The 19,181-nt window shown below is 50.2% G+C and overlaps 1 protein-coding gene across 3 annotated transcripts in view; it reads right to left on the bottom strand.

Moving 5' to 3' along the window:
* Positions 1-2,414: 2,414 nt before the first annotated feature.
* Positions 2,415-19,181, bottom strand: part of ST3GAL2 (ST3 beta-galactoside alpha-2,3-sialyltransferase 2) — an 84,067-nt gene continuing 67,300 nt past the window's right edge. For all 3 annotated transcript variants that reach the window (XM_067553289.1, XM_067553308.1, XM_067553299.1), the window contains exons 4-8: positions 18,800-18,993; positions 11,829-12,008; positions 9,895-9,940; positions 8,936-9,055; positions 2,415-7,045 (exon numbers count right to left, since the gene is read on the bottom strand). In XM_067553289.1, coding sequence (XP_067409390.1) covers positions 6,872-7,045; positions 8,936-9,055; positions 9,895-9,940; positions 11,829-12,008; positions 18,800-18,993 — 714 coding nt within the window. In that variant the 3' untranslated portion in view covers positions 2,415-6,871. The remainder of the gene's footprint in view (positions 7,046-8,935; positions 9,056-9,894; positions 9,941-11,828; positions 12,009-18,799; positions 18,994-19,181) is intronic.

The raw sequence follows: 19,181 nt of genomic DNA, 5'->3' as shown, positions 1-19,181 counted from the left end.
CTGGCTCCCCCCAGTCTGGGAGAGTATTTACAGTTTCTTTTCTCTCCCTTCTAGGGAGTGCTGGTCACGATCTCCTTTGCTGGATCCGGATCTCCACAGATAAGTCTGTTCCGTCTGCTTCTCATCCTGGACCCGTAGCCGTGCAAAACAACGGTACCTAGCCACATTACCACTCAGATGGGCAGCTCTTAGCCTTAAATAGCTTCACAGGGGCCGATCTTAGCCAGTCCACTGCTGGAATTTTCCCGCCTTTCACTATAACTGGGCAGACTTCGCCTGCTGGTTGCCTGCCAAGTGTCAGCATCCTGCCTGTCTGAGGCCAACTCAAAATGGATTCTAGATCCAAGATGGAGTTTTCCCTCATTATCTATTCTATTTACAACCAAGGAAGGGTATATACACAAACTATTTTCACCTAACATGGTAACCAAATAGTATCCTTCATCATCATCCACATGAAAACAAATGTTTTTGCCATATTGTAGCTATTGAAGGAGGTGATGTTAAATTTCAAGTGCCTGAGTTGAAATACAGCCAATCAAAAGTGAAATACATATTCCATACAAATGTAACATGTATGCCCTGGAATGAATTTGATTGGTTTATAGATATTGCTTGGGCGCCCCCATTTAAGGAATTATTTATATGTTGCTAAACCGGAGGCAGGCAAAACCAGGGTTGCCGTCCATTACTCCACCCACAATATTAAACAAGCAATTGAGAGGGTCAGCGAAGATTTGGAACACAAATGGTCGGAGACGTTCTTGGGATGGTGCCCCATGGCAATGGGGCTTTTTAATTTAGCCTTGAATCCAATTGTGGTGAGCATGAGTTTCTGGATGTGGTGGGAGTTTTAATTCTTGGCACTGATGCGCTGGATAGTGAAGAAAATCAACCAGCTTATGCTTTTACAGACCATAGGCCTCTCCTGAGGGAGACTACAGAAAGTCTTGCCCCTAATGAGGCAAAATCAGAAATGAAAGTTAAGGGTGCCAGCGGGAAGATCTTTCCTGGATCTCAATTGAGGCTATGCCAGGCCGCCTCACTAGTAACATACTGAATTCGTTATAAGTGAAGGTCTTCATGTTATGAGACCTTTATGGAGAGGATTGCTGTGAGAAAACTGGATGTGACATCACTCACAGCCATCTTGTGCACTTAGCCCCTGCCCCCCTAAACTGGCGCAAGGACACCACAGTCAGAAGATCTGGCCTTGTTTAAGCAGACAAAAACAGCTGCAGGTTTACTGACTGGGATAGATAAAGTGAAAAGACAGATTTATGAGTGGATGAAGGAGGGAAGGGAATGTGACCTTGATTCAGGGTGTCTGTAAGTTTTTTTTGCTGAAGCTGCTTTGCTGATAAGGAGAATAATGAATTCTCATTGGCTGTCGCTAGGGAAATTGTTAACTCGTAATACCCCTAATAGGTCATGTGCTTTGTCTGGAGAAAATCTATAAGGGACTCTGAGGAAGCTTTTCTTTGGGCAAGGGTCTAGCACTAAACTCCCCAGCAATTGGATGGAAGGAGGGCTCCTCAAAGGCTGGTTGCTGATTCCTAAAACCATCTCAGACTTTGGTAAATGTTTGGGATGCTCTGAACCTACTGCTACCGCACGTGTGCATGCTTGAGACAATCAAAAGTAGACAAAAAACACTGTTTTTCATAACAATCATTTATCATCTCCCACACCCAACTCTCCACTGGATCTGTGCATGTTTCTGTCATTCCCTGCCTCAGGGCTTCTTGGGATGGGCATGACAGTTTAATTCTTTCCTCTCAATTTCTCCTGGACAGCCTGCTGGTGGAAAATATGAGTGATACACAACAGAGCATGTTCCTGGCATCAAAGTTCCTCCCCCGCAACTTTGCCTTTTCTAATGAAATTATAGATCTGAATAGCATTTGTGTTCTGGATAAAGTTATCAGCCTGCTTTGCACTGTAAAAAGAAACCACATTATCGAATGACTACTGCTGAATTTATGTTATTCATTAAATGTGCAGTAATCGTTTCAAAAGGAATGTAATCCAAAAATAGAACAGAGCCCTGTAAGTAAGTCCTTGTACTATATATTGTTGAAGTAGCATATGTTTATTACATGGAATGGCCGACCGAGCAGTTGTTATGATAGGATGGTTTAGGTGAGTGAGACAAGAGTTTGAGATTGTATTCTTGGGTATAATGGGTAGCAATTAACCTACGTAATGCTTTGCATGGAGTATGGAAAAGGTAGTGGTCTCTGGCCCCTACACAGCAGATGGGCTGGAGGAGGCTAGAATGAAATCAAGGCTTTGGCCAATCTGACCATTTTACCTCATTGGACTGTAGTGACTCCCATCTACTGCTCATCTTCAGATGAAGATGAAATCCCATGTAACACCACAGGCCTAATGCACATACACACACGCCAGGAGAATGAACAGATACAGATTTTATTTTGTACAACAGAACATAAAATAAATCCAACCGTGGCACATGAAAGAAAACAAAAACAAACCCCCCAATACAGTAAAAGTGCGCATAATACCAAAACCAAAAGGGCAGAAGAGAGCAGGCACAGCTGTGCAGGCTGCTTACAATGGAAGGAGAGGAACAGAACCTTTTGGATTAATCCTTTTAACAACTAAAATAAGTTGTTTTAAGACAGTTGTGTGTAGTAGTAGCAAAGTACACAGAGGCTATAGGAAAGGCTGCCAAGTTGTTCTTAGGCCTGGTTTACAGGAGGGGTGGCTGATGACTGAGCTGGATCACGCATGAGTCATCTTTACCAGAAGCCCCACCAGTGAAAGGCATCCAGAAGATGACTGTAAATTCAGTAGGGTACTAAAGGACCCATGGGCACACCCTAGAGAAATTGTCCATTTCTCCAATTGGTGGCATTCTAGGGCCGAATCCACCAGAAGCCTCCCTGATTCAAATGGAAATACTCAGCTGCATGAAACTGAGCACGTGCAGGAGGAATCTCTGCAGAATTGGCACCTCCAGCCCTGAACCGGCAAACCTCCTCTCTGCAGCAACCAGCACGTCAGGGCCGGCACCGATCCATGGGCAGCCCCAACTCTACGTGCAGGCTATTTCTGAAATGTTTGGATGGTGATGGAGATGATAATCTGGGGCAATCTCAATTGGGTTCGGGCTGGTTCCGCTTGTTCCCTCTCCATCTCTGCTCCGTGCTGGGAGGAACCAGTGCCCATAGCCTTGCCTATAGCCTGTGCATAGTTTCTTCTATGTACAGTACCGTGGTATTTATAGACGATGCACCCCACATTCCCATTTCCACGCGGCTAGGTGGCAGCATGCTCGTGCAGGTATTTTCGTTGGCCAGGCTGCCAAGGAAAAAAGCGTTAACAAGTCCTTATGGTCCTTAAAGATTGTTTCCCAAAAAACAGAGATGGAGTCAGCTGGAAAACAGAATCACTCACATTCTCCTAACACTGGGCAATGCCCACCAAACTGTGGGGAGGGTGCTCTGTAGAGACCAAGGCACCAGATTGGCGCTTGGGTTCCAGACAGGCTGGAAACATCCCACTAGTGGGTAGGGTGGTGCCTGTCACTCCTTGATTGTCAGGCCAGTACCGCCTCTGCCTATCAGCAGGGAGTGAGACTAGCCCGGCCAAAGACTGCAACTGGAGTTTTAATCAGGTGCTTTCCCCATCCCGTTGCACCAACTGGAGCCGAGAGCGGCAGCAGGTTTGGAATTCCAGCAGCATCTCCAGAAAAGATGGAGTCTGGCAGCCTTTTTGCTCTCCCCACTAGTGGCATTTTTCAGCTAACACCAGCACCTCACTTGGACTTGTCTTTAACGTGGCAGCATGGAAACAGTGAAGAAAGCAGCCAAGACTGCTACTTAAAGCAGACAACATCAACACCCTGGCATGGTTCATGAACCCAGACACAGCGTGGTCAGTGAGTGGAGTCCAGTGTAACAGACAGATGTGATTCAAGGCACTCTTTGTTGCTCATGGGTTGTTTTTTTTTTTTTCTTCAAAAAAAATAGATAGCTGAGACTGGGCTTGAACTAAATCACTTCTCCCTCCCCTGGTTCCCAAGAAGAGAGGGGTGCAGAAAAAACACAGGTTTCGCTGTCCTATCAAACACCCCAGCATGCAACGACTTGCTGACTTTTGGTTTCCAATACGTTATTACAAGCCTCAGAGAGTCACTGCTGTGGAGTTCCCTATTTCGTCCTGGATTATCCAAAATGACTGCTTGGCAAGCATGTCATGTGATTGCATGACATCACAAGCAGAACCTTTAGCTTTAAAAAACAGCCTCAGACCTTCACCCACCTCTTTCTTTAGAGGCCTGTAGACAGAAAACACATAGGCCCAAGGAAGAAAACCCAAAATAGGAGAGATTGCTATACAGAAAAGTCAAAGATACCCCCCCTCCCCTCCCAAAAATAGAAGAACTCCCTTCCCCATCATGATTTTTTTAAATAAACTATTGCAACAAGGAGATTGGGCCACTGTGGGCACTGCATCTCCCCATACCACACAACCCGGAATAAATTATTCCATTCAATACTGTTTGGCATGATTGCATTTTATTTAGTCCATCAGATACCTACCTGAAAAACCCAACCAACCAAAAAATAAGAAGCCATTCTCCTTCAATTTCCGAAGCCCGCTAATACTTTTGATAACATTGCATAGCTGCAGGCTTTGCTCCCTAGTGGAACACCCCCCAGTTTGGACACATTCCCCAAACAAACAGGGAAGCCACCTCTGTAGTTGGACGTGGGTATTTCACTCTCTCTTTGCATCCTGCCATTAGGCCAGGAGCTCTCACTTGACTGTGTCTGTAGACTTAAACCCCACAAAGGCAGACAGTCCTCAGTGAAAAGCAGGGACTGGTTTAGATGGCTTAGGTTGGGCTCCAATCTAGTGGCATGGTCCAATTCAAGCTAAAATGAATGCCCAGGAAGGACAAAACCTCCTCATTAGGCGAGATGAGTTAAGGGTGCACAAAGAGGTCTCGGCTTGTGAAAGGGAACCTGTGAAAGTCAGTGTGCATCAGATATTCCTTCCAGTGGTTATAAGATTTCATAGAAGCCTTTGCCATGACCCTTAACTCAATCTCCTGCCCAAAGACCATTAGTACATGCCTGGGTCAAATTCTAGAGGTCCTTCATGATTCAAAATGGGGCAAGCACCTCAGGCTTGGGCCTTCTTGATTTTGTTTTCCATTTTTAAAAACACACTTCATTCACCATATTTCTAAATGTTATACAATTTGCTCTTTCATCTAACAAGTATTCCTTTGATGCCCACTGGCCAACTCTCACTAGCTGCCACAGCAGTCTCTCTGCAGGGGCAAATAAGTGTCTGAAATACCGAGAAGCAGTCATCGAGAGAGAGGAGAGTCACTGCAGCAATGAGATCAGCTCACCGCCACCCTGCCGGATAGTCCCTTTGCCACAGCCTGGCGACTTTCAGCTAATTGGCTAGTTGCTACACCACAGCTCCATTCAGACACGAGGATGAGCTGGACAATTTACAATGAACATAGAAAAGCAGGAGTTTACCCAGCTGCGGGCCACCGCTTCCCTTGCATCATAACTTGCCTTTGCAAGAAAGCAGCGTTCCTACAAGGCCTGCTTCTTGTTGTTGTTCTTGTGGAAGAGAAAATGGAGCCAAGATTTGTGGGGAAGGGACTGGTGTAAGGAGGTAGGGTGAAGAAATGCCTTATGGTTCTAGATCAGAGAAACCCCCTTCCCTCTCCAAACCCAAGTGGGATGAGGATGGGGACAGGGAAGGGGTCGAAGCCACAGGTTCTACAGATTTCTTAGCTGCCTTTGGCATGGCTTCTCTTCTTTTGATCATCTTAATCAGCCCTAGAACAATACACTGCCCCCTCCCAGGAATAAAGGCAGACACCAGGCTTTAAATGGAGATTCTCCCGCCTCTCCATTCCTCCCACCCATTGGGACTAGTGCCCAACCAGCTTTAACCACTGGCCAGTTTCAGAACTTTGAGTCTGCCAAAACCCTATGCCAGGAGCACCCAGATGCTACTTCTCCACCAGGCAGAATCTTCCTTCTCGACGCTTCCAAGGGCTTTAAAATCCTCTGCTCAACAAGAGATCTCCTCAGCAGGCTCCATTCCTAATGGTTTGGCTTCAGCTGGCCGTCAAAAAGCCAAGATGCACCTTGCGCCCCTTCCTCTGCTCCTCCCCCCCTCCCTCCATCAAAGCGATTGTGCCCACGCCCAAAAGGGACTGATCGTCTGCTCAGCATGTTGACCCTGATTGTACAAACCAAAGAGAGGCTGGAGAGAGCGATTGCCATTATCAAAGAGCGTTAAAAAAAGGAGGCGTTTACCCGGGGGTTGCCAAGCTGGCTCCAAAGAGTTTGCGGTGGCTTGCGTAAAAACCACCCCGTTCCATAGGGCCAGTCGGGGCTGAGGCTCACAGGCTAGTGTGATTGCACTGGGAAATGGAGCCAATGGAAAAATAATCTGAGTGGTTGAAACATGCAGCTTTGCCTTCAGCCTGTGGCCGCGATTGGTTAGGCTTGGTTCTGAAATTATCATTATTGGGTTTTGTTTTTTTTAAAAAGAGCAGCATTTGGTTTGACTGTGAGGAGAACCGAGCCAGAAACTTCCAATATAACCAGGGGCCGGCTTTGTTGGCAAATCCTTTTCATCTGGAACTTTTAAACAAAAAGAAGTCTCCTTTTGTCCCGAAGCATGATTGATTGGCAGGACCAAGTACCCCCCTTGGCCAGTCCATTGGTCAGGCGGGGTCACAGACTGAGCCCTGTAGCTCATTGTGATTGGGCGGGGATCTGTCACAGCAAGGCCACTGACAACTACCCCGTCTCTTGAAACCTGATTCTGAAATGAAAGCTAGAGGACAGAGTCCAGTGCATCAGTTGCCGCGGAAAACCTTGATCTTGCTGGTTTTCGCCAGCATGTCGATGATGCGGGCCTCAAAGTCCGCATCATGCACTCCAGTCTTCCGGAACTCCCCTGCGTAGCGATTGTTCTCCCAGTAGTGGTGCCAGTTGCCCCGGCTGTCTGCCCCGAATCCAAAGACATTCACCTGCAGCCAGAGGGGAGTGGGGGGTACACTGGTCACATCAAGAGCATCAAAGCTAAGCAGGCAGAGATGCTGCTTCTGGGCATAAAGCAGATTGTAGCAAGGGGCAGGAAGGTGCATTCTGGGTGTTTCTGCCTGCCTCTGACACATCAGACATTAGCCTGCTGGACCCATGCTTGACCCTGGAGTAACATGGGAGCTAACATGGTACATCACAGCAGTCTACTCAGGGAACCCTTTTCTGTGCATCAGTCTGGAACTTAAAACCGGGATATGTGTGGTACAGACAGACAGACAGTTGATCCCACAAGCAACCTCTTTACTCCAGTTTAAAGTCCACGTGACCCCTGATGTGCTAGGCAGGTCAAGAGCATGGCCTCATTCTTTAGTTGGGTGTGGAGTGTCAGTGGTACAGGGTGGAAGCAAGGGCTCTCTTTCTTTTAAGGTTGGGTCACAGTTTATGGACACCACTGCATTACGTAACCCTTTTGGGGAAAAGGTCTCTGGCCTGGGTCATGCAGGAGATCAGACTAGATCACAGTGGCCCCTTTTGACCTTGGGATCTCTGAAACACGACAGCTTTCGGCTGCATTTTGCCTGAATGAAGAGTTTCTAAAGGGAGGAACTACCGGAGTCCAGACCGCAAAGCAGAATCCTTACAAGGGCAAAGCCAAGCCTGAATAAGTTGCCAGGCTGCAACTCATGGCAAATCATCACCACACCCAGAGGGAGCAGATGCTTTGCCCAGAGGCAGAAAACATGCAAGTCTGATACAGAACTTGGACTGGCTTTTTTCAAGCCATTTCAGCAAGAGACGGACAGGGCCCAAGCATAATCTTTTTGGGCCCAGTACAAACTTGTAACACACCCATGCCGTCGCCCCCCATCCCACCACAATCCTTCATCCCATACATACAATCTCATGAGCCATGAAAAAGGTTTGAATTCTGAAATTACTGTTACATATTCTATATTTCTGAAAAATGACCCCCTTCACTGTTTTTATTTAACATAACACCCAGCCTGAGACTCCGACAAGTTTGCTGACTATTTTGTAACCTTTTGGTCATTATAAAGATATATCCTGTCAATGTCTTGATTTTTATTCTAATGGACCAATGTGACTGCAAACATTTTATAATTAGGCCAATTCACTTTAAAGCTTTATTTTTCTGGCTTTTTTCATTGCAAAATCATGAATTAGCCCCTCAAAGTCCAGTTCTCTTGCACGTTCACACTCAATAGACAAGATGGCTAGGTGGCTTAACCGTTCTTGCTTCATTGTAGAACGCCTGCAGTTTTAGATGAGTGCTAACTTGCTGAAACATCTTTCAGCTTCTGCCACAGTCATTGGCAGTGTGCAAAAAATCCGTAGGGCTCCGCACACTTCACTGAAAATTAGCTGCAGTTGTTTTTTGTAAATCTCATTTAATAAGCAAATCTCACAAGATCTGGGCAATAGATACATAGATACAGGGAAATAAGTTTCTATAAATATCCTCAGGCATGATCTACAATTTAGCCTTGATTTTTTTCCTCATGGTAATGGGGATTGCAGCCCAGGCTGGGCCACCCAGGGCCTCTGGGCCCCGGTAAAGTGTACCCTTTTCCCCCACATATGGGGGCCCTGGAGATGGATAGAAAGTAGTGGCAAGCTGCTGTCTAGGAGACATTCACAACTGGCAACCGTGCAGCCGTCAGCAATGCCAGGCTCCCATGTAGGGACGTGAGGCATGTCACCAGCTGTGTGCCGCTGGCTAGGACTGAGTGTTACTGGCGAGCGCCTCGCTGGACAGTTTGCCCCTCGCCAGCGTGGTGGGCAGGGCATGTCACAGGAAAACCCCAGATTCGTGGATCTGCTCCAGCAGCCTTCCCAACCCCTTCAGAACCCACCTCGTCACAAACATGGAGTGCGAAGAACAGCACCAGCATCCCTGTGGAGGGGTATCGCCCGTGGTGCTCGGTCCATCGGTCGTGAATGTATTTGAAGAAGGCTGGGTTGTAGATCTGCACCTGGAAGAAAGTCATGGTCCAGAGTTCAGGCGATGGAAATCGCCTAAAGACAGGGAGGGGAGAAGCATACGCAGAAGAGGCTCACCAGTGAACTCAGGAGCCTTTGCGGGTCTTTTACGTGCACCAGAGCTGCAGAGGCTCCTGCACTTTGCAAACACACTCGCTACTTCACAACATTACTAAGACTCCCAGATCAGAGGAACACAGGGCCGGAAGGGAAACTCCTATCCCTGCTATTGCAGGTAACCCCATCACATCATCCCCGTTTCATAAAACTTCTCACACTCCATCCTCATTAGGCTGTCTGCCTCCACTCCCCGTGCTGGGAGGCTGACCTAGAACTTCCCTCCTCAAATGGTTGGAACCATTCTTCTAATTTGTGCATTGCCAAGTCAGCCTGACATTCCTTGGTTGCTGCAGGCATCTGCTGTGCTCTCCCACTACTGACCCTCTCAGATGGCGACTGAATGCAAGATCAGCTGTGGGACCAGCATCACATGGTGCAACCTTTGGAAGAAGGCGACCCAAGAAGCGAAGAGTCTGAGAAATTCACAGTACCCCTCGCTGTGAAGATACAGGAATGCCCACTGACATCTAACTACCTCGGGGCCCACGCAGCCTTGTCTGCACTAGGGATGGAGTTGTTGGACAAAGACGTTTGTTTCCCAGTCAGGGCTGGAACGGTCGCCCGTGTTGTCAGCGCTGAAGAGCCACGGGAAACGATCCCGAGGAGACCAATAGTGGGGGTTTTGTCAACCAGTGGGATGGTGAGCAGGGTGCTCTGCAACCCCCCTACCATCAGGACGGGGATAGGACAGGGAGCCTGGAACCAGCCTTACCTTCTCCTTGTCCACGCGAAGAAAGGGCTTCACGGGCGCATATGTGCTGGAATAGCAGAGAAGCAGGTTATCTCCCAGGTCACAGAAAGCTCCACAAGGCCACATGAGGTGTTACAGCTCTTCCAGATGACTGTGCCCCTTTTCAGGAGGCTGATTTGTCTCACCATACCCAGCTTCTACCTCCCTTAAAAAGCAACTGGCTTATCAAACCAGACCGAGAAACGCCAAAGCGGCAGCGCACACTGCTACTGAACAAGGGCCGGCTTTCTCACCGTCACCGCATTGTTCTCCAATACATCGACTGGAAGAGAACGACTATGCTGGCGTTTCAGGGTGCTACTGAGCCCATTCCTCACCTGCGAGCCTAAGGCCTGACCCACAGGCAGCAGGGCTGAAGCATGTAACTTAGCATCGTGGGGTCCTCTGTGGTGCGGGGCCCAGGGCAATTGCCCTGCTTGCTGCTCCCTAATGCTGGCCATGCACTTGTGACCCCCGCAAACCTGTCCCGACTCCCCTAGGGGCTGCAACCCCTGGGCTGAGAAACACTGAACTAGATGAGTTGATGTGCCCCTGGGAAGACCTCTCCGTACCCCCAGGGGTACAAGTTTGCCTGGATGGAAACCATTGCATGAGAGGGCACATACAATTAACAGGAGAAGTGAGTCACTTGGGTCCCAACTCAGGAGGCTATTGCAGCACGTGCCTGGTCCCACTGACTTCAGTAGCAATGCTCAGGTGCTTCAGGTTACGGACATGCCTGAGGTACCAGCCCCAGTCAGGCCCTTCCAAACAGGGATCTGGGCCTGCCATGGTCTCTTTCCGCACTGTGGGGAGGGGGAACTGCCAAGGCACTCCTCCTTCACTATCCAGCGGACGGAGCCTGCTGGGGGGAGACAGATGGGGAAACAGAGGCCCAGAGAGATTCAGCGTTCCCCCACACACACTTTCCCTAAATTTACCATCCAGTCACTTTGGCAATGGTGGCTTACTCTAGGATTATGGGAGAGGGTTAGGAGGAGGTGCCCTTCTGAAAACGTAACTAGCTCAGGCAGGTGGCAGTACCGAGCCCTTTCCATGGAGGATGCAAGCGATCCCTCCCTCCCAGCCTCAGGAGTGGCTCCCGTTCACAGTCTGGGAGTGCAGGCATGAGGGCACCTACAGTGGGAGGGGAGGCAGGGATTAGCGCAGCGCTGGCTGGTGCCCGCTCTGCTCGAAGTCTGATTGATGACACAAAACAAGCTTGCTGGGGAGAAAGAAGCCCCCGGTGGGAGAAGAGCTGCTCAGAGCGTCTCACCAGGGCACCTTTCACACAGCAGGTGTTATGGGACTGCACGTTTCCGTTGTCCAGTAGAACTGGGGTCCCAACGCTGTAATTCTCTCAACTCCCGTCCATAGCTCCCGGTCAAAGCACCGGCTCTTGCCCACTCCGCTCTCCTGCCTTCCAAGAGAGTTCAGGGCTGGTGAAAGCGACTAGCTGCACAGCCTTGACAATCTAAGTCCCCTATCTCGTGCACAGAGCAGGCCCAGCTCAGGCAGAGCACGGCAAGCTTCCGCAGCGCTACGTCCTACTGGCAAATCTCCTCTCCCACCTCAAGGGGTTGCCCCTTATGGAGTTCCCTGCACACCTCTGAATAGCCAGCAGAGTTGGAAAAAAGAGGCTCATTTAGGGCCCGATCCTTCATCCATTCCCTACTGGATTTCAGGGGTGCAGGACTGGAGTCCTAGCAGAAGCAGGTGAACAGCCAACACAAGATGACAGCTTCTGTTCATTACCAGCACTGCACCGGGAGCCAGCAGCCCAATGGGGACAGGCGCCGTTTCCCCTGAGCAGCACCCCCGTACGGCACCAGAGGGGCTGGCATACAGTGTCACAGAGCTCATTGGCCAAAGGCTGGGTAGGCGCGTTTGTTCCCACAGCCTCACTGGCTACTCACAATCTGATCTGCCCAGTTGACAGAGCACTTGCGATCCACAGCAGGTCCAGGGCTTTGAAGGGCACCAGCACGAAGCTGACATTGGCGGGCAGGTTCTTGGCACTCTCTGGGTACATGAAGTGATGGGTGGTCCTTCTCCCGACATCGGCTTCGAATCCCACTGTGGGGGCCTGGTTCATTCTGCAGAGAGAGCAAGGGTCTCATGATCTCCAGGTCATTAGCACAGATCAGCTGGATCGGTTAGAGACACAGGGCAGCAACTGGAATCTTGTTCACAGCTAGGTACACTGGGGCTGTAGTTAGTAATCCATGCAAGGAACCCTTCCCTTTCCCTCCACCGCTGTTCAGTTTCCAGCCTCAGCATTGCAGTAATTGAGGGGCTTGCATTTAATTTTCATCTGTGTCCTCTTTTCTTTAAAGACAAAACAATTTCATTTCTTTTTTTTAGAAATCCCAGCTACAATCTGCAGGGTTCAGAACTGCACTGCCTCGAGCCAGCAGACCTACAACTGTGCCACTCCACCACACAGTCAGGGCCCGCACTGCAGCCATGCGAAACACCCTCAGCAGCCTTTGAATGTCAGCTGGAGTTTCAGGTGCTCAGCACTTCTGAGCAGCCAGCCCTTCGCCGTAACACTACGCCGCATTGCACGGCATCAGTGCAACAGGCAGAAATGGGACTGCTCTCCAGCAAACATGCACCCAACACCAAATGGGCACACTGCTTGTTAAAGTCATGGTTTCCCCCTGGGCTCTATTCCCGGCTCTGCCATTGTCCTGCTGTGGGACCTTGAGCAAGTCACCGCCCTTCTCTGAGCCTGGTTTCTATCTGCCTTATCTATAGACTGTAGGCTCTTTGAGGCAGGGACTATCTCAAGGTCAATGTTTGTACAGCACCTGGCAAAATGGGGCCCCATCCTCAACAAGTTATAGGAGCACAGACACTGCCAGGCTGGACCAGGCCAGGGATCCATCCCAGCTGAGAGCAGCCTGTCCTAGATGCTGTCCTAGGGGCAAGAGACTCTGCAGTAGCATTTACAGGATAACCCAGGGAATGCACTTCCTAGCTCCCAATATTCCTCAGTGCAGACTAGCTCTACGGGCTAGGGGAAGTTACCCTGGGAATTTAAAAATCCCCCCAAGCCCTAGGAACACGAGGGCAAGTGCACAACAGCTGCACATATGCATACACACTACCTTTTAACCTGGCTTTGGTGGGAACAGAGTCCTAACTATTACACTGAAGAGTTGTGTCTCATTCAATATGGTCCCTTTCAAGGAAGGCACATAGCACTTTGGAACTAGCATTTTGGGATGTAACTTGCCTCAAAGCCCTTTGAAATCATGTTCTTAATATATTCCTTCTTACGTATATTCCTTCCTCGTCTCCTTTTCCTGTCCCGAGAAGAAGGCAGCTACTCCGGGAGTCCATAAGGGAGGGTCTTGGGATGCCACTGATGTAAATGAGGCTCGCAGAGAAGACCCGAGCATATAACGCCCAGTACTAAATGGCGATTGTAAAACTAAATGACACAGAAATGTCAGAAGTGCTCAATAAATATTTCTGCTCTCTATTTGGAAAGAGGCAGGATAATGTACTCATATCCCACAAGGACGATGAAATTCTTTCCAGTTCACTAGTAACTAAAGAGGTGTTCAACAGCATCTACTAGGGATAAATATTTTTAAATCAGTAGGCCTAGCTACTTTACACCCAAGAGTCCTAAAAGAGTTGGCAGAGATCTCTGGCCCATAGGTAATTTTTTAATAAATCTTGGAATACCAGAGAAATTCCAGAAGACTGGAAGAGTGTTAATGTCCTGTGCCAATATTAACAAGACAAGAGGGATGATCTGGGTAAATGCAGGCTGATTAGCCTGACATCAGTCCCTGACAAAAACATGGAAAAGCTGATAGAGGGCTAAATTGATAAGAATTACAGCATGGCAATATAACTGAAGCCCATCAGCACGGTTTTACGGAAAATAGGTCTCATCAAACAAACCTGATTTCATTCATTGATAAGGTAACAAGTTTGGCTGACGAAGTGAGACGTTTGTAAGGTGTTTGACTTGTAGCACACATTCGGATTAAGAAATAGCACTATATGATGTCAACAGTACGTGCTTTAAATGGATTAAGAGCTGGCTAATTGATGGCTCTTAAAAAGTAGTTGTCACTGGGGACTCATTGCTAAATGAGGGTATTTCTAGAAGGTCGCCACAGGGATTGGTAAACGCTGATCAATATATTCACTGTAAAGTCACTGCTGATAACATTTGCAGATGGCACAAAGATTGGCAGAGTTCTAAATAATGCGGACAGGGCCATCCTACAGAGCAAGCGAGATTCGTTGGCAAAACAGCCCCAGTCCAATAAAATGGGGGTAAATATAGCCAAATGCAAAGTTATACATCCAGGGCAAGGAGTGCAGGCCAGACCTACAGATGGGAGACTGTGGCCCAACAAGCAGTGACTGAAAAAGATTTAGGGTTCTCAGTGGACAAGCAACTCCACATGAGCTCTCATGTCATGCTGTGGCCTAGAAGGCTGACGCAATCCTTGGATGTATAAACAAGGAAATAGTGAGCTGGAGCAAGGATTTTACCTCTGAACGTGGCATTGGCAGGACCGATACTGGAACAGTGCATCCAGTTCTGGTGTCCGCGTTTTAAAAAGGATGTTGGAAAACTGCAGAGGGTGCAGAAAAAGAGCCACAAAAATTATCTGAGAGCTGGAGAAAATGCTTGAGAGCGGGAGTTAAAGAGCTCCATCTGTTTAGTTTGTCAAAAGGACAATTGGCAAGGTGATTATATTAACCTGCAGGCACCGTCATAGGGAGAAAATCCCCAGTCCTAATAAGCTCTTTAATCTAGAGTAGAAAGACAGAATGAGAACCACTGGTTGGAAGTGGAACTCAGATGACAAATTCAAATTCAAATGACAAAGTAGGCACAAACTGTTAACAGTGAGAGTGATTAGCCTTTAGAGCACCCTGCCAGGGGAGTGGTGGATTCTCCATCTCTTGGTGCCTTCAGATCAAGACTGGATGCCTTTTGGGAAGATCGCATAAAAGTCAAGTAATTGGGCTCCACACAGGGCTATGTGAATGGCCTGTAATACACAAAATGGTCAGGCTAGATGACTTGATGATCCCTTCTGGTCTTGAACGCTATTAACATAGGAACTAAATAGCTCTTTCCGCCAGCAGCATCCGGATGTCAAGTTTCTCTTGTGATTTTGCTCTTTTCCACCATCCAGAGCGGCTGGCTACAACTGGACCATGACACCCAAAGTTCAAGCTGCATTTCTCCCGGCATGTCACTACGTGGCAGCAACGACGCAGGAATCGGACCAGGAGTTAGTTTCTGGAGGAGGCCAGGCTGCATGTGTTTTTGGCCTTGCTTACGGCCTCAAAAGGAAGCACCCTTTCTGGGTTGCAACTGTCACCAAGACAGGCAGATGGAACGTGACTAACCCCATACATGTTCTGTTACACCCAACAACAGACACGCACACAGGTTGCACAGTCAAGCACTCCAAAGTTAGGAAATGCCCCAGTTACAGCTGCCTGTGCAGCCTCCTGCCAGCCCCTTGTGCTGATGCCTGAGGATACAGTCTTTAATGCCCTGCCAGATGCCTGGCTCATTTCGTGCACAGGATGGGCAGTGCTCAGATAACGAACAGCTATGGACAAGTCAGACTGCAATCCATGGGCCAGTCACACCTACTTCACAAACAAACAGCACGACAACATGAGTTCGCATGGATCCCTGATTAAGCCATCGAGCGCCAGTCCCACCTAGCCCGGAGAACACTCTCCGTGAGCTTCCCTGAGGCTGGGCGATAAGAGACAGGGCAGCAACAGAAAAATTTGTCAGCATCAGGAGGTGGTTTCTGGAGCAAAGGCCTAACGGAAGGATCGATACGATTCCACCGGGGCAGCGATGCTGCAGTGATGGCGTAGCTGGAACGATTCCCGCAGCCTGCAGCAGTGTTCTGGTTCCAGCATGGTTCTTGGATATTTATGGGGGGGGCAGGAATGACAGCTTGATTTTCAGACACCAATCTGAGCTGGCAGTTGGAACGAGTTTTGTCCTGGCTTAGATGAGTGAACGGCATCTGAAGTCACAGAGGGAGAGTAAATAACAGCCGGGCATTTCTACAGCACCGTCCATCCCAAAGGCTCTTCAGGGTTTCACAAACCTTTGCACTTGTGACACAGCACCACTGAGAGGCAGCTACCGCCAGGACAGAGGATGCATCCTGCGTAACAGTGAGGTGAAGCAATGCACACAGCTGGGCAAGCCTCTGCATGGACAAAGATGGATGGGCTCAGTTATCCAGGCAGACTCTCGTCGACAAGACAGGCCTGGCATTTTGGAGAGAGGCACGTTTCTGATCACAGCCCTGCTTCAGAAATGAGGCGCTTTCCCCGTGATTCTCCCAGAAAATTACACTGCCCCATCTCAGCGCCCGACGCTCACCACAGAGGAGCCTAGAGGCACAGGGGTGGCCTCCCATGTCATCTAGGAGCCCTGGGTGGTCTCAATGCCCTCACCTGCATTAGGATACTTTGGGAGCCATAATTTCCCATGGCTGCAAAGCACCAGTGTTTTTGATTGCAGTATTGTCTAACCCTGGGCCAGCATTCACTTAGCCAGGGACCTCTCCATCCAGCTGAACTTCCCCAGCCCCACTCAGAGAGCCAGGGCGACATCTTCTCCTGCCCTGCTGCTTCCCTTGGACAGCAGCAACTCCACATGAGAAGCTGGTCCCTATGGACGGCCCTCCTGTGTATGGGACAACTTGGCCCAAAGATACCCTCCCTGCTCCTGCCCACATCAAGGGCACCTTTGGTCCAGAGAAGACTGAATCCAGCCTCTGCACAAACACAACCCCCTCGTGCCCCAAGCCACAGGACCCAGATTTACTGATTCCCGGTTCAGAGGGTGAATTCCAGCAGGGAGACGACAAAGCCAGCAGGAGAGCTAGCACAGCAATGAGGCAGCAAAGGCAACTGAGCCGCATTCAGATCGGCCGCTTGCCAGCTAAAGACATGAGGGTTTTACTCTCGCTAGCTGCTAATGATGATACTCCCTCCACAGCCTTGGCCAGGGGAGCTAGGGTTCAGCTCCGAGCAGCGATGATATGATTAGTTTGCAGAGCAGACTTCTCCGCTCTCCCAAGAGTCTATAACGGGCCCTGCTTCCGTGGCAGATGCCGTTGTGCTGAGCCAGTCCTGGCCAGGAAAGGGGTGGAGAAAGCGCAGGGAAGAAAGGTGTCTGAGAAGGGCAGGGGAACAGCCAGGTGTTCTGCCGGCTGCTCAGGGTCATCCAGCGACCAGCACAAGGGAAACTGATGAAAACGGAGAGCGAGGGGCTGATCCACCGGGACCATTTCACCCAGGCTCTTGGTAAGAGGCCTCCGGGACTCCAGAGCAGGGAAACACACCCGCAGAGGGGGACCGTACAGCCGTGGGGTTTTCATAAGGGCCCAACTGACTTAGGGACACCAACGCCACCGGGACTCGTGATCCCCAGGTGATTCAGGAGCCTCTGAACCCCCGCTCCCCCCCCTGAGATTCAGAGGGCTCTTCGGGTGCGATTGTCCACCCAAACCCACATCTTTCGGGCACAGAGCGCAGGTTAGAGAGCAGAGCAGTCTCAGGATGCAGCTGGCCTGGGAAGCGAAGGCCGGAGGGAAGGAAGGTCCTCCCAGCAGGGTTAAACCACCTGGTGGCCAGAATACCCAACACATCTACCCTGCAGCCTCCACACCCAGCAAGGGATGGAGGCCTTGTCCCTCTAGCGCAGAGATGGGCGTCAAGAAGGACGGAGTCACTGCAAGGAGGTGGAAGTCGCCCCATGAAGGCAGTTGAGCCAGTGCCAGATCAGCCAGCTGCTATAGCTGTGAGGGTCGGTAGAGCACAGCCAGGATATCTCCGCCGGCGATTTCTGCACCCAGCTCAGCTTGTGCTGGAACCAGAGCATGTCTTGGAGTCTCTCACCCTGGATACCAGCCATCCCACACATTGCAACTTGCAAGCAGCAGACTCTTTCTTCCTTGTGCCTGCACTGGGCCTCCAAAGCATGCTGGGAAACCTGCCTTCCCACCCCGCCCGTTGGGGGCAGACCATGGGGAAGTCTGGTACATAGAGATTTTACAGTTCAGCTGCTTCAATTATCTGTGTGCAAAACGGTCTTTAAAAAAAAAAAAAGAGAGAGAGATTGTTTCCCCCTCTCGCTATTTACTAAAGTGTCCAAGAACGTAGCTTGAGCCTCCCATTTGGGTTGAGAGCAACACAGGGAGCTGGGAACCCCTGAGGGGGGGACCAGTCGCCTTTCCTTGTGTTCGCTGTCCCACTTGGGCCTCGGAGGGTACGTCTACACTGCACTGGAAACCCAGGTCTGTGGGACCGGGGCTTGTGGACCTGATGTTTCCAAGGCCATGCTTGAGTGTTCACACTGCGTTGTGAACCCGGACTTACAGCTGCTGGACGCGGGTCCCCCAGCCATGCTAATGCGTCCGTACCGCACCATGCAGACCTGCTCAGCCCTGTAGCTTGAGCCACATCCACACTGCAAAACGGCAGGGCTTGGATCTGACTCACAGCAGGATGTGGGCTCCGACCCAGCCCCCTAGCAGGGTCCTATGAGCCCTTGTTGACCCGAATCACGCTGGTTTGCATGTGGATGGAAGGGAGCATAGGCTCAAACTTGAGTCACAGACCGGGCTTAGTGTGTAGCTTAGACGTACCCAAAGACCTGACACGGCACCGGCTGCAATAGCATAGCAGCGCACACCCGTGGAGCCTGCGACAAACTGCTTCCACCTCATTCGCTCAACCATTATCTGAAGCACCAGCCGGCCCAGCACTAAGACCATGGCACGGCACCTCCGTCCTCAGATCACCATCCCTTGGGAGCAAGAGCCAGCCACACCCCTCCGCAGTAGCGCCGGCCACCCACCTCATGACGAAGTCATGCCCGTCGATCTCCTGCCCATAGCCAGAGCCGCGCAAGTTGCCCGAGTTGCCCACCACAGCACAGCGCTGGCACTTCTGGGGGTCGCGGGAGCTGTAGGGGTTCTCATCGGGCACGATCTGGAAGAGTTTGCCCAGGACTTCGTTAATGTTGTGGGACTTGAACTGGGGCTGCAGCATCTGCGGAGACATACAAAGGCCAGTGAGACATTAGGTCGGGAGAGAAAGTCTCTAGAGGTGTTCTGGGGCACCCATCCTCACGGCACCCAAGCCCCAGCCGCCCACTTGGGCTAGACAGTCCTCAAGTCAGGTACGGCTCCCGCTGCTCCTGCCGGCCTCCGACTGCCAGCCACTCCTGGGGCCAGGTG

Source organism: Emydura macquarii, unplaced genomic scaffold, assembly GCF_026122565.2.
Source record: "Emydura macquarii macquarii isolate MOO-44397 ecotype Brisbane River unplaced genomic scaffold, CSIRO-AGI_Emac_v2 contig_295, whole genome shotgun sequence".
In the NCBI taxonomy this organism is placed as follows: domain Eukaryota; kingdom Metazoa; phylum Chordata; order Testudines; family Chelidae; genus Emydura; species Emydura macquarii.
Note: the sequence above shows the minus strand (reverse complement) of the source record. Positions and strands in the feature narration are given on the sequence as shown.